Genomic DNA, 14,611 nt, shown 5'->3' on the forward strand with positions numbered 1-14,611 from the left:
AAGCCTGCCACAGCATGGCTTGATTAAGTGGTGCATAGGTCGGCACCCAGGATCTGAACCTGCAAACCCGGGCCGCCAAAGCACAGAGCTCAAACTTTAAACCTCTACACCACCAGGCCAGCCCCGTATTTGCTCTTTTTTTAATCAGAAGTCAAATGCCTATGGGCACCTGCCACCCTACTGCCAATAGTACTTCTCACTCCACCTCCCTACTCTGACCTTACATGGAGAAGGAGCTGGGCCCCTCGCTGAGAAGTCTCCCCAGGCTGGGCAAGCTGTGTAGACCATGGGTAGAGGGGCCATATAACATATCATCAAAACTGACGCCTGTAACAGCAAAAGGGGGAGCTATTAATAATTGTGCCAGGGCAACAGGTCAAAATGGAAATTGTCCCCAGGACAACTGGTCACCCTAGCTACTGTCAAAATAAGGCTCAATCAGGCAAAGCCAAATGGAGGAACTTCCCTTGAGGTTGAAAGGGTTAGTGTTCTGTGCTGTTCCCCAGTTCTGGGTGGGGAGAGCTTGGGCTGGTCTCATGATGAATTCTGAGGCAGATGGGCCAGATGGGCCCCTGCCTTGAGCTGACCCAGGTTCCTCCTCTCCCAGTCCGCCTCTCCAAGGACCGATCCACCCTGCAGGTGCTGGACTTGGCCACGAGGAACTGGGCCTCTGCCTGTTTTGACAACTTCACAGAAGCTCTGGCCAAGACAGCCTGTGAGCAGATGGGCTACGAGAGGTACCCAGCCCAAGCCTCTGGAGGCTGTCCCTTCACCCCTCTGACCTCTTCTCTCCTTCTCTTTCTTCTTTCCTCTTTGCCTCTTCTTCCTCCTTTCCTAAAAATATAAGTATTGGAGTCAGACAGAACTACTTTTGAATCCCAACACCTTCACTTAGAAGCAACATGAAGGGGCTGGCCCCGTGGCTTAGCGGTTAAGTGCTCACGCTCTGCTATTGGCGGCCCGGGTTCGGATCCCGGGCGCGCACAAACGCACTGCTTGTTGGGCCATACTGAGGTGGCGTCCCACATAGAGCAACTAGAAGGATGTGCAACTATGAAGTACAACTATCTACTGGGGCTTTGGGGAGAAAAAGGTGGGGAAAAAGGAGGAGGATTGGCAATAGATGTTAGCTCAGGGCCAGTCTTCCTCAGCAAAAAGAGGAGGATTGGCATGGATGTTAGCTCAGGGCTGATCTTCCCCATCAAAAAGAAAAAAAAAGAAGCAACAAGAAGTTAAATCTCCTAAGCCTCAGTTTCATCAAGAGTTAATTGGGGAAAGTAATGCCAACCTCATAGGATGATTATGAAGAGCCAGTGAGGGAATGTATGCCCCCACCCCACTCCCCACACACAGTTCTAGCTCCTTGGCAAGCATCTCCTTTCCTTTACTCCTCAATCCTCACTCCTTCTTCTTGGTTTTGCAAGAAGCCATCCTTGTACCAAAATTCAAGTCTTACTCACTTATTCAAAGTCCCATTGGTTAAAATTTAGTTTAAACGAACTTATTTCACTGGGGTCGCCTCAACAATCCCAGCTCTCTCAGCAAATTTCAAAAGCAGTTCCAAATCCTCGGTGGATGAAAAAGTAATTATAATGAGGGTAATTAGCATTATGTGTTCATATTCATCTGATCTTGGCAAAAACCAAAAAGGTAGTTATTATCATATCTACTTTAGAAATAGGTTCAGAGAATGTAAGTAACTTGCTTGGGTAGTAGGTAGGAGGGAGAGGCCTGGCCTCTCCCTCTTGGGCATTAGGAGGTGCCCAAGACCTCCTAATTCCCGGGCATCAGGAGTTCAGTAGCATCTCTGTTTCTAGTTTGCGTAATTCTCTCTTCTCCTGAAGCGTCATCTATAAAAGGAGCGGCGGGGAGTGGAGACAGTCGGTCACTCAGAGGGCCTAACTGGAGAGGATGGAAGAACCCGTGTATTCAGTTGCAGAATGGGATAACCTCTCCCTCCCAAACTTCTTCAGGATTCTAAGAAACTGGACCCAGAAACTAGACAGAAAAGAGAAGTACTAGGCAGACATCATCAATCAATCACAGAACTCTCGCCCATCGATCCCTAAAGCAGCCTCGAGGTCCTTTTTCAGTAAATGCTCCAAGCAAGCATTATTGTTCCATCAGACCTATTTGCCCTCTCTGCTCTCTGGTTATCAGGCTTCTGTGGCTCTCTACTCTCCATAGGGTACAACTCCCAGTGCCCTCTGGCGAGGACACTCCGCCACCTTCATTTTCAAAGACAACGGGGAAGGCACGCCCTGCCCCTGCTATTCTGCCCTCCTCCGCCAGCCACCCCAGCCCCGCCCCCTCGCTGCAGCCTGCCCCTCCCCCTCTGCAGTCCAGCCAGCTGCAGCCTCGGCGGTACCCAGCACACCAGGCTGTGGCTTGATTACGAAACCCGGATGTCTCCAGGGGTTCTTAAGGTAAAAGGCTCCTGGACTTTCTGTCCTTCCGGAGCTCACTAAGGCACCAGACCATCTGGCTCTTGAGCTCTCTGAAATCAAAGCTGGTGAGAAACACTCATCAGCATGTAATCGGTGAACCGAGGTGAACTTTCCTGGGCCTGTCAGTTTCCGCCACTGTCCCTCCTTCTGAGTCTCAGATTTCTCTACTTCCTTCCTCCACCGGGATGGGAGGCCCTTCTTGTCCCAGGACCACAAAACCATACATAGTTCAAGGTGGGAGGGTCTCTAGAGATCATCTGGTCCATCCATCATTTATAGAGGGGGGAAACCGAGCCTCAGAGAGCCCCAGAGAAGGAGTATGACCTGCCAAGGTTACACATCAAGATAGTGTTGGAGCCAGGACAAGAAGCTCAGTCTTGAGGGCTCTTAACACAAGACTCAGCACTGCTAGACTCCAGTCCTCCACGTGCAGGGCCTGAGTCCACCAGATAGTGCCAGATTCCCGGCGGAGAATGTGCCGGTCAGCCAGTGCCTCGGGTCAACCTGAGCCCTGCATACAGAGCTTGTCTTAGCATGACTGCTTGCGGAAGGATGGGAGAGATGGGAAAGAGGCAGATTCAGTAAAGGAACAATCAGAAGGATGGGATTAATCAGGGAAGCCTTCTTGGAAGAGGGAAGACTTAAACCCAAGGTTTGAAAGAAGACAAACATCAATTAGCAGAGAGAAAGAAAGAGGGTGGTCCAAGTGAAAGAAATATTTGTTCTGGACTCGTGGGAAGACTGATCTGGTCCTGTCCTGTCTCCTAGGGGACCATAAATATACCCCCACTGCCAAATTCAGACCAGATGCCTTGTCTAGAGAAGCAAATATCCATATTCCAGTTTCCTCCAAAATGTAAGGGGGAGCTAACCAGGGCTCCTTCGCCTCCTTGTTCCCCTCACTGTGAACCAGAAGGAACTGCTGGGGCATTTGAAATAGGGACAGAGCTGGGAGCTAGGAAAGGGTATCCCTAACATTTCTGTCCTGGGAGAGGGGGACTAGTCCCACCATCTTGTCCTAAACTCCTGCCCCAGCTCACATCTCTCTCTCTCTTCCTCCCAATATAAGCAGCAAACCCACCTTCAGAGCTGTGGAGATTGGCCCAAACCAAGATCTGGATGTTGTTGAAATCATGGAGAACAGCCAGGAGCTTCAGGTGCGAAACTCAAGTGGGTAAGTGAGAGGACACCTTCTGGCTCACAAAAGGCTACATGTGGAGGCTGCCATCAGGGCTGCAGCCAGCCCACCCTGAACAAACATCTACACAAGAGGAATGTAAGCCAGACAACAGGAAGAACTCCTAGCTGGGCAGAGCATTACATACCAAGAGCTAGAGAATCTCATTTCTGAGAGACTTTCTGTCTTGACTCTTTTTTTATTACAATGGACATCAGGACCAAGTGTGCTGTCCACGCTTTGGTGGCCTTTTCATCAGTTGAATGGTAAAACCAAATTTTTTTCTTACTGCCTTATGTGCCTTATTAAGCCCTCTAGGCAAGATTCCAAAGGCCACTTTGTCCTTCCCTGCCACTCATCCAGGCCAGAGTAAGGCCTCTCCACATTCCCAGCTCTCCAGGGAAGAGAGTGCATGGCCCTTGTCAATGGCCTGTTCCTATGCCTCACCACCCTGCATTGGAGAACAGCATCTAAATGAACCTGTCACCTTGCAGCAGAGTGGCTCAAAGAGGATGCTGGCTTCTTAGCATTCAGGGATGTTGCTGAGGGCTGCTTATTCATTAAAGAGTAAATCTTGATAAGGACGGGGATGGGAGCAGAATGATTGTTTGCCCAGAATTCCATGGAAATCCTGTTCTTCTGTTTGGAAAGCCTGCAGTGCAGCAGACACTGTTCTAGGTGCCCTCTTCCATCTCAGGCCGCCAAGAGCCCAGGTTGGGCTCTGACTCAGGCAGGGCCCAGCACATAGTGCCTGCTTATCAGTGGGGGTGTTGAAGCCAATCGAATTGAATCAAACTGAACTGAGTGATAATGCAGTTTATACACGGTCCCCACTACACAGGTTCTAGATTTCCCAGGTGTTGGGAGGGAACTTGAATCAATAATACCAGAAGACCTGAGTCCCTGCCTCCCAGCCAAGGGAGAAGCAGCAACCACAGGGCCCCTGTGTCTCCCTTCCAGACCCTGTCTCTCAGGCTCCCTGGTTTCCTTGCACTGCCTTGGTGAGTACACCCCATCTCTGAGGGTTTGGGTCCTGGGCCAGCAATGAGAAAGGAGGAAGGCCTTCACCCACATTCTTAAATCTCTCAGACTCCAAGTTTCAGTCTGTTTTGGCCCAACCTTATTCTTTGGGCCCTGGGCTTGTAGGTCAATGCTCCTTCAAGTGGTTGACGTTGAGAACTCCCACCTACTATCAGCTCACAGCCCCACAATCTGAGTGGAGACCTGGGAGAGAGAGTAGGAAAACCGGAAAGGGCAGGACTGGGCCTCCACCCCCTCCCACCCCAGGTCAGGGCCGACATAACCTCCTTTGTCACAACCAGCTCAGTTATCCAACATTCAGTTTAGCAAAGATTCATTGAACAGTTAGAATGTGTCTAGCACTGTCAGGTGCTGGTTGGAAGTAGAAAATTCACCTGACCTCTCTGAGGTTCATCTTCCCAAGAAGCCCTTCAGTCCAACTACCCAGCAAGGATCCTGAGGACCCTGTAGCTCTAACAGAGAAGGTCAGAAGAGCAAACAAGTACTGTGGCCCAGCTCATCCCACCAGCCTCATGGGAGAAGAACTGAGCAGAGCCTGGAAGGAAGGTCAGAAGCTGGAAAGCCTGAGAAGAAGAAGGTCACCATCACTGCCTTCAGTTTAGCAGTATATATGCTTCCCTGTTGGATATTAAGACTTTTAGTAATTATCATGTGACCCCCGTAATACCTAGTGTGTGGGGCTGACACACAGTGGCTAGTCAACGAATGGTCACATCATCTGATGTGCTACAGTGAATACCACTGCAGTCACAGAGAGGCTTAAGCCACAGACCCTCCCTTGAGGAGCCTTCAATCTCACTGAGAGGATAAGACCAAACCACAACAACAGTGAATGCTGGCTGACACCCAGGACAGGCTATGGAAATTCCAAGAGAGGAAAATCCCCAGGGATTGGGTTGCCCAGACGTGATGCCCAGGCTAAACACTGAAGAAGGAACTGTAGGCCCCAGGATGGGAGGGACCAGTCTGTCTTTCTGTCTTGTCCACCACTCTCTTCCCGGCATCCCTGAACACAGTAGGCACTCAATACAAATTTGCTGAATGAATCAATGATTTAGAGAAACAGGAGAAGAGACAGCATCTCAGGGATGGGGGCTTCCTTGAGCAAAAACAGAATGGCTTTTTAGGGAGCTACCAGCAGATCAATTTGGCTAGACAGAAACTTTATATAAGGACAGCAGGAGGCCGCCAGGAGGAGGAGTTTAAACTCTACCCTACAGACAAAGAGAGACGCTATGGGGCTTTGAGTGAGAGAGTGAGCTGACGTAGAAAGCAGCGCTTGGAATTAGATAGTGTCTGGAATTAGATGGCTAGCATAGGCCCAGGAAGGGTGGTAGCCTTTCCCCCTCCACCACTGTGGCAGTGACTGCCAGAAGGATTGGAGAGGCTGAGAACAGGGTGGGGAGATGGAACTGAAGGTTTTTACAGGGGTTCCAGGGTCAGATATGAAAGCCGGGACAGTGGGGTGTGAAAGAGAGAACAGGCTGTCCACTTGGGAGACTCACTCAGCAGGGGGGAAGCAACTTGGAGAAAGGTGAGTTTAGTATGGGAAGATCCAGTTTCTGGAACTCTCTTCCCACTTCCGGCTCCCAAAGCAGCCTGTGGGCGTCTGTTTACTGTTACTCAGCAGGAGTGACTGAGGACGATCCACCCGGGCAGGACTTTCATAATTCTGCGTCGTTGGTTGGTTTGAAGTTCATGAATTCCCAGCACAATGGGCACGCCCATGTTCACAGTATAAACTCCTAAACACATGCAAAGCTGAAAAAAGGACAGAGAGATTGGGGGAAAGCCTGTGGTCTGAGACACTCAATAGGTCCCCTTGAATAATTCGAAATTGGCCTGGTCCTCCTCACCCACCTGGGTCCCAGTCATAAGGAGCCTGCTCAGCATGGACTTTGGGCTCTAAGGGGAGGCAGCCCCATCTCCCAAGAGCCTGACTCCTGCTTTCTCCCTCCTTCCTACTGACTCCAGCCTGTGGAGAGAGCCTGAAGGCCCCCCGGGTGGTGGGCGGGGAGAAGGCCTCTGTGGATTCTTGGCCTTGGCAGGTCAGCATCCAGTACAACAAACAACACATCTGTGGAGGGAGCATCCTGGACCCCCACTGGATCCTCACGGCAGCCCACTGCTTCAGGTGAGGTCCAGACTGGGGGGTCAAAGCCATGGAGGGGCCGGAGTGCCTGGGTCCCCTGTCTCCCGACTTGTGTTCTGATGTCTTCACCCTCTTCACTGTCCCTCTAAAGACCATGTGCCAGGGTGTGGCCAGCCCAATGAGACACTGGATGTGATATCCTTTGTTAGGCATTGGGGTCTGAGCAGAGTGGTGGTCACCAAGCTTGACCTCTTCCAGGTGGAAAGACATCAAATACCCAGTGTCCTCACTCCACTCCCATATCATTCACTCTTCCCAGCTGCCTGGAGTCCCGAGAACTCTCTCCATATTTGCCAGTCTTCTAAGAAGTGGTTCCAAGGTCTAGACTCACTGCCACTCCCTCACTGTGTCCAGAAACTTATTTTTGAAAAGTAGAGGGGCCAGCCCTGTGGCCTAGTGGTTAAAGTTCAGTGCACTCCACTTCAGCAGCCCAGGTTCATGGGTTGAGATCCCAGGTGCAGACCTACACCACTTGTCAGCCATGCTGAGGTGGCAACCTACATACAAAATAGAGGAAGATTGGCACAGATGTTAGCTCAGGGCTAATCTTCCTCAAGTGAAAAAAAAGAGGAAGATTGGCAACAGACGTTAGCTCAGGGTGACTCTTCCTCAGAAAAAAAAAAAAGCAGAGATTCCCTTATAGGCCTTCCCTCTAGAGAAGGACCACTTTCATTCATCCATTCATTCAATATCTAATGAGTGCCTACTAGGTACCAAGCACCATATTTTGTGTCTACATGCATTAGAACCCGTCACTACCTTAGAGGAACTCACAGTCTAAGCCAGTGATTCTTAACCTTTTTTGAGAATCTGACAATAGCTATAAATCCTTTCCTGGAAAACCACCCATGCACACTAAGCTGTGTCTGGTGTCAGGAGGAAGAAAGACAAGCACAATACGTAACTGCCCACAATACAAGGACCACATGAGTAGCACAGACAAAGAAAGCATTGGAGGAGGGAGTGCCAGGGCCCCAGAGCTCAGACATTAGGGACTGCCCCTTCCTCAGCCCTCCAGTTAGAAGTTTCCTTGGGCAGGTTTCACTGGGGAAAAAGGATCAAATCCCCTTTTAGAATTTGGCCTGTGGTACGTGATTCCTCAGACTGCTCCTTCTCCACCACACCAGCTCCCACCGTCATTACCTCCTAAGGCAGGGTCATCCAGCACCCCAATCCCCAGGCCTTGGGGACCCAGCCTTTGGCAAAGCCTCCCCATACTTGGCTCAGGCCTGAACCCTGCTGTCTCTGCCCCAGGAAGCATCTCGATGTGTCCAACTGGAAGGTGAGAGCCGGCTCAGACAAATTGGGCAACTTCCCATCCCTGCCTGTGGCCAAGATCTTCATCATTGAGCACAACACCACCCACCCCAAAGAGAAGGACATTGCCCTCGTGAAGCTGCAGTTCCCACTCACGTTCTCAGGTGAGAGGTGGCACCTGGGAACACAGCCCCTGAGGTCAGGTTACACTCCATCTGCCACTAGCTCACTAGGTTGCCTTGGGCTCATCAATTCTCCTCTCAAGACTTCAGTTGCCCATTTGTTTCCAGCAAACATATCAGCCTAAAATCACTGAAGCCATGAAGGCTCCTTGAGCTGTCAGCTGATACCCCATCCCCCACCAGAGATTCTTCTGAGGTCTGCTTTTTTCCATGGGGAGCACCACAAGTGAGGATCATAGATTCATCCAATCTTGGAGTTGTGAGGGACCTAAAAGATCATCTAGTCCATCGTCCACCCTCAACCAATGGCAAGAGCCCCCACAAGATCCCTGCCAAGGGGACATTATGCCTGTTCGACCTCCTCCAGGGGCAGGGAACTCATTACTGCTGAGGCAACCCATAGACTCTTTGAACAACTCTGTCAGATGACTCGTGCTTATGTTGGGTAGTATTTAGATCAGTATTTCCAACTGTTGGTTCCACAAGACTCTGGTTCCTTGGGGAAAAGAGGATTCTATTCTCACATGAGTTTGGGAAACATTTTTATACTCTAACTCTCTTCTTGGATCACCTTAGTATACTAAAGATATGAGAAGTTTTTAAAAGTTTTTAAAATAATTTGTTTTATTATGTTTAACTCACATGTTCTAAACTTATTTGACCATAGAACCCTTTTTCTCATGCCATTTCTATTAATCTCCCATGGAACATGTGTTATAGAGATCCTGGTGTCAACCCTTTCCGAAGGCTCAGCCACCAGACTCTCCTGAGCCTTGAGCCTCCTCTTCCTCTCTGCTTCTGGCAGGCACAGTCAGGCCCATCTGCCTGCCCTTCTCTGATGAGACGCTCCCTCCAGCCACCCCACTATGGGTCATCGGATGGGGCTTTACGGAGCAGGATGGAGGTAAGTCCTGGGCTCAGGATTACAGGGCCGAGGGAACAGCTCTCGGAGGTGATGGGAAGGAGGACCATCCTTCAGAAAAACCCATCCTGGAGGTTCAAGCACCAAGGTGCCTGGCAACCCAGAGAATTATCCTGGGCTGGGGGTAGAAGGCAGGAATGGGAATGTGAGTGTGTTTTCAACCTCTCAGGGAAGATGTCTGACACACTGCTGCAGGCGTCGGTCCAGGTCATTGACAGCGCTCGATGCAACGCAGAGGATGCGTACCAGGGGGAGGTTACCGAGAAGATGCTGTGTGCAGGCGTCCTGGAGGGCGGCGTGGACGCCTGCCAGGTGGGGCCTCCAAGGATCGTGAGGGAATGCTATGGAGAGGGATGTAGGTCCTAGAGAGAGGTGAAAGTCCAAAGACTGAATGCCCCACATGAAGTCTTGCATTTGGTGGGCATTCAATGTGGTGAAGAGAGGAAGGGAGAGACGGAGGGAAGGAAGGATTATAGTCAGATAAAGATATAAGAGTGGGTGGATGGATGGCTGGATGGATGGATGGCTGGATGGATGGATGAAGACAAGCAGAAAGATGTCAAATGTATATTTCACAGAGATGATGTTACCCTCCCCACCCACCCCTCGGTCCCATCATCTATAGGAGTATGAACCCCTTGAGGGCAAGAACCCCACGTCTGTTTTCTCTGTAACTGTCCTCAAGCTTCTCAACTACACTAGAGAAAACCCATCTAATGCTGGATGAGTCCTGGTGCAAGGTCCTCTCACCCCATCCCTGCTGACCAATCCCTGAATACCTTCTCACTTCTCCCACCCCCCAGAGGATCTTCTGAGCCATTCTCATTAAAACCCCCAACCCTACTCCTGCCCCCATTCTCTGTCACTCAATTCCTGCTCTCAAGAGGAATCTGTCAGTCATCTCTGGAATGCCAGGTAAATGCTGGGCTTTTGGGACAGTGTCTTCCCTCAGGGAGCTCACAGTGGTGGGGGGGGGGGGGGCGATGCATAAACAGGCAGTTAGGCTATGGTGTTATTGAGTTGTGAGGGAAGAAGTCTCGAGGGCTACAAGAGCTGGTAAGAAGGGCACCAAACAAGTGCACTTATCACTATCTGACATTTTCTTGTCTGTCTTCTTTGTTTATTCTCCCTTTCTCTCTCCCTCTCTCTCTCTTCTCCATTTGATTCTTAGCTCCTTGAGGGCAGGGATCTTGGTTCTTTTCATTGATCGCAATTGTCTAGAACAGTACCTAGCACGAAGTAGGCATTCCACAAGTGGTTAAATAAATTTGGGAAGTACTAGGTTAAACAGAGATCACCAGGCTTCCTTCATGCAGAACTCCTTAGAGCCTTCAATTTGCTAGTGTGAGTTGTGGATCTCCGAGAGAGGGCTGTCAGCATGCCCACAACTTACTTCACCACAGACAGAACCTTTTTGCCCCCAAAGGCAAGGGCATTCCAAGCTGCAGGAACAGCATGAGCAGAGGGGGTGAGGGCGGACCAGCAGAGAGTGCTGGGGGAGCACAGAACAGATGGGCCAGTGCAGGGAGAGGAGGAAGGAGAAGCCCACCCCTCCACTCTACCCCTGCCTGCCCTCTCCAGCAACCCCTGTTCTGGCCTCTCACAGGGTGACAGTGGTGGGCCCCTGATGTATCACTCTGACCAGTGGCAAGTGGTGGGCATCGTGAGCTGGGGCCATGGCTGTGGGGGCCCAGGTACCCCGGGAGTATACACCAGGGTCACAGCCTTTCTCAACTGGATCTACAATGTCCGGAAGGTGAGCATGTTTGCCCTACCTGTTGTGCCCTCCCTCCCTTCCTCTACCCTGAGGGGACCAAATCATCCCTAGGTTTGATTTAAATGGCTCTGAGACAACCCTTTACATCCCAAATAATTTTCTCTACCAGTAAGTGACAGCCTGGGATTCCACCATTGAGAGGTGAAATTCCTTAGATCAGAGATTCTCATTAAATGCAAATTCCTTAGGGAATGGAACATACCCAGCTTTACCATTCTCTGTTCTCTGGCAGAATGAGACTACCAGCTGCTTTCCAGAGAACAGACTCTGATAAGAAGGAGGGTGGAAAGGTTTATGAGACTTCCCTAGAGGGTAGAGAGAGGAGCAAAGAGCTTCAGAAAAGGAAGATGAATTTTGCACACGTCACCACTTTGTCCAGTTTCAAATCATCTGACTCTCTTTTTGTTGGTCTCTTATTCCAGTCTGAGCCATGATGCTGCTGCCCTTCTGCAGTGCAGGAAACTGCTTCCTCACTGTCTTGCCCACCTGGGGATCCCCCAGAAGTCAGACACAGCAAGAGCCCCTTTGGGCACACCTCTCTGCCCCACGGCTCAGCATTGCTTGGCGCAGCAAAGGGCCTCCATTCTTATAAGAGACGCCACAGCCCACAGGCACCCAGGACAAAGTCAACGGCCTCAGCTCAGCCACCCCCAGTGCTCCCGGCATCCCAAGGAGAGAGACGTAGCCCACTGAATAGGCCAGACTCTGGACCGAGGTCTCAGAAGGCATTGCTAAGCCAAGAAGGAACTCGCCCTCTCTGCTGAATGGAAGTAGACTCTTTGGTGAAAGCCCAGACGACCAAGGGCTGGAGTAGAGGGAGGAAAGTGTTTGAGCCAGCCCTCTCCTTCTCCACCCATCCCCAAGCCTACTCAAGCAAGAAACCAGCTGTAATGTAAAATGCACTGTCCTGGTGTTGGCGCAACTACTGTTACTTACTGTCGTTATTGTTACCTCTTTGATCACTGTTATTAAACAGGTACATGAAGTCTTGACATAGGCTGACTGGGCTGCTTGATAAGAACTGAGCTATGACTATTGAACTTTATTCTTTGGCCTGGGTAGGAAAAGATCCTAGGGAGACAATTGATTCTCAAAGTCGAGGAAACAGAAAAAGGAGACATGGAGACTAGAGCTGCTGAGTTGGGCAACAGTGAGCTGCAGACTGGGGAAACCAGGGCGAGCAAGTATCCTTCCCACACAGGGCCTTCTCCTATTCCCTCCTCCCCCTTCCTCCCTGCCTGTGATATCAGCTATGGGCCCGGGATAACCTATGGCTTGGGAAGAAGATGATCCGGGCACTCAAGGCTGACACATCATGGCGCTCCCCAAGTGGCTGGAAAGAGATATTGCACCTCTAAATCCTAACTTCTACCTAGAGAGCCTTGGGTGTAGTTTCTTTCATTTATTTAAAAAAAAAAAAATGCCATTTATCACCTGCCAAGTATGAAGTGATCTTCAAGCTGGGTTCTGGGGATGTAAGCATGAATAAGTTCCTGCACTCAAAATGATCAGAGAATTAAGCCTTGTGGACTTCCCTGGCCACTATATGGAGGCCCAGGTATTCTGAGGACCCTCTTGCTGTAGTTGAGTCAGATCCCAGACAAAATATACTTGTTAATGTCTTACTAGGTTCTTAGGAAATAACAGAAATCCTCAAAGGCAAATAAATAAATAAATAAAACAAAAGCATTAGAATCATAAGCTGAAACTAAGGTGAAGATCTGGGAGCAACGGCTAACTAAAGTCTTGAGTTTCCCTAGGGACAAAGACCTACATGAAGGCTGAGATCAGAACTAAACCTAGACTCACTGCAGGGAGGGAGCTGAACCTGGGGCTCCCACATGAAGCAGAGACAACTGAAGGGGGCAAATGTGGTCCCAGGTGGCAGATCTATTGGAGGAGTAAAACATTCTGAATTCAGAGCGTCAGGATTCCCTGACAAAGATCCTCCAAATTGAGCTCACACTCAAAGATCAGCCAATTTTATAAAAAGAAAAAACCATGGGGCAGCGTGGGTGTACATGAATGGAAATCATCAAAACAGCAAATAAAACTCCCAGGACTTCAGATGTTAGAACTATCAGATAATTACAATAAGAACTAATAGAGTGTTTCTATGTGCCAGACACTATTCTAAATGCTTCATTGTGTACTGATTCATTTAATGCTCACACAAACCTATGACATAGGTACTATTTTTATCCCCATCCTATGGATTAAAAAACTAGGCACAATGAGGTTAAGTACCTTGCCTGAGGTCACATACTGATAAGCTGAACATAAGCATTCTGACTCCAGAGTTCATGCTATAAACTACCACACTACAGGCCTCCAATATGGTAATGATTTATGAAATCTTTAAATAAATTAAAAATGGATATTTTTTCCACATTTTAAAATTGTTTTTAATTGTGGTAAAATACACATAACATAGAATTTACCATTTTAACCATTTTAAAGTGTACAGTTTAGTGGTATTAAGTACATTCACTTTGTTGTGCAGCCATCACCACCATTCATCTCCAGAATTGTTTTCACCTTGCCAAAATGGCACTCTTGTACCCATTAAACAATAACCTCTCTTTTCTCCCACTCCCCCCAGCCTCTGGCAGCCCCCATTCTACTTCCTGTCTCTATGAATTTGACTACTCTAGGTACCTTATATAAGTGAAATCATACAGTATTTGCCTTTTTGTAACTGGCTTATTTCACTTAGTGTAGTGTCTTCAAGGTTCACCCATGTCATAGCAAGTGTCAGAATTTCCTTTCTTTTTAAGGATGACGATATTCCATTGTTTATACCCCATTTTGTTTGTCCATTCATCTGTCAATGGACATTTCAGTTGCTTCCACATGTTGGCTATTGTGAATAACACTGCTGTGAACGTGGGTGTACAAATATCTCTTCAAGACCCTGCTTTCAATTCTTTTGGGTATATATCCAGAAGTGGAATTGCTGGGTCATATGGTAATTTTATTTTAATATTTTATTGTTTTTCATAATGGCTGCATCATTTTACATTCCCATCAACAGTGAACAAGGGTTCCAATTTCTTTACATCCTTACCAACACTTGTTTTCTGTTTAAAAAAAGATGGATATTTTAATAATCAAGCAAAAATGACAGGCAGATGTGAAGACCAACCATATGGAGCTCTTAGAAATAAAACTTGTAAGTATTAAAATAAAAAACTGAGGGGCCAGCCCGGTGGCGCAAGTGGTTAAGTACATGCACTCCACTGCGGCAGCCCAGGGTTCGCAGGTTCGGATCCCAGGCGCGCACCAACACACTGCTTGGCAAGCCATGCCATATAAAGTGGAGGAAGATGGGCACAGATGTTAGCCCAGGGCCAGTCTTCCTCAGCAAAAAAAAAAAAAAAAAGAGGAGGATAAAATAATAATAAGATCTATCTTGTGGGTTAATTTTTAAAAGCCTAAGTAAAATACAGGATAACAAGAGCATGTAAGTCAGGAGGGGATACTTGGAGTTAAAATATTCTAAAGTTCTTAAATTGTTCAAGAGTGGGGTTTAAACATCGATTAAAGGTATCATTTATCCTCTGTGACCATGAAAATCCCTCCTGCTGAACATCTCATAACCCAGCTCTATCCTCCAGTATTGATGTTTTCATCTTCAGATCAGCATGTTTTCATCT

The 14,611-nt window shown here is 48.7% G+C and overlaps 1 protein-coding gene across 5 annotated transcripts in view; it reads left to right on the top strand.

Annotated features, from left to right (window-relative positions):
* TMPRSS4 (transmembrane serine protease 4) overlaps positions 1-11,947 on the top strand; it is a 35,572-nt gene extending 23,625 nt beyond the window's left edge. Inside the window, exons 5-13 of one of the 5 annotated variants that reach the window (XM_087433760.1) lie at positions 608-737; positions 3,517-3,621; positions 4,585-4,625; positions 6,640-6,799; positions 8,072-8,238; positions 9,062-9,160; positions 9,348-9,490; positions 10,785-10,934; positions 11,378-11,947. In XM_087433760.1, coding sequence (XP_087289886.1) covers positions 608-737; positions 3,517-3,621; positions 4,585-4,625; positions 6,640-6,799; positions 8,072-8,238; positions 9,062-9,160; positions 9,348-9,490; positions 10,785-10,934; positions 11,378-11,389 — 1,007 coding nt within the window. In that variant the 3' untranslated portion in view covers positions 11,390-11,947. The remainder of the gene's footprint in view (positions 1-607; positions 738-3,516; positions 3,622-4,584; positions 4,626-6,639; positions 6,800-8,071; positions 8,239-9,061; positions 9,161-9,347; positions 9,491-10,784; positions 10,935-11,377) is intronic. The other 4 variants (XM_014785117.2, XM_087433761.1, XM_087433762.1 and 1 more) reach the window with 4 other exon arrangements.
* Positions 11,948-14,611: the final 2,664 nt, after the last annotated feature.

The sequence above is a fragment of the Ceratotherium simum genome, chromosome 7 (genome assembly GCF_057802395.1).
Source record: "Ceratotherium simum simum isolate JZ-2026a chromosome 7, ASM5780239v1, whole genome shotgun sequence".
Lineage (NCBI taxonomy): Eukaryota > Metazoa > Chordata > Mammalia > Perissodactyla > Rhinocerotidae > Ceratotherium > Ceratotherium simum.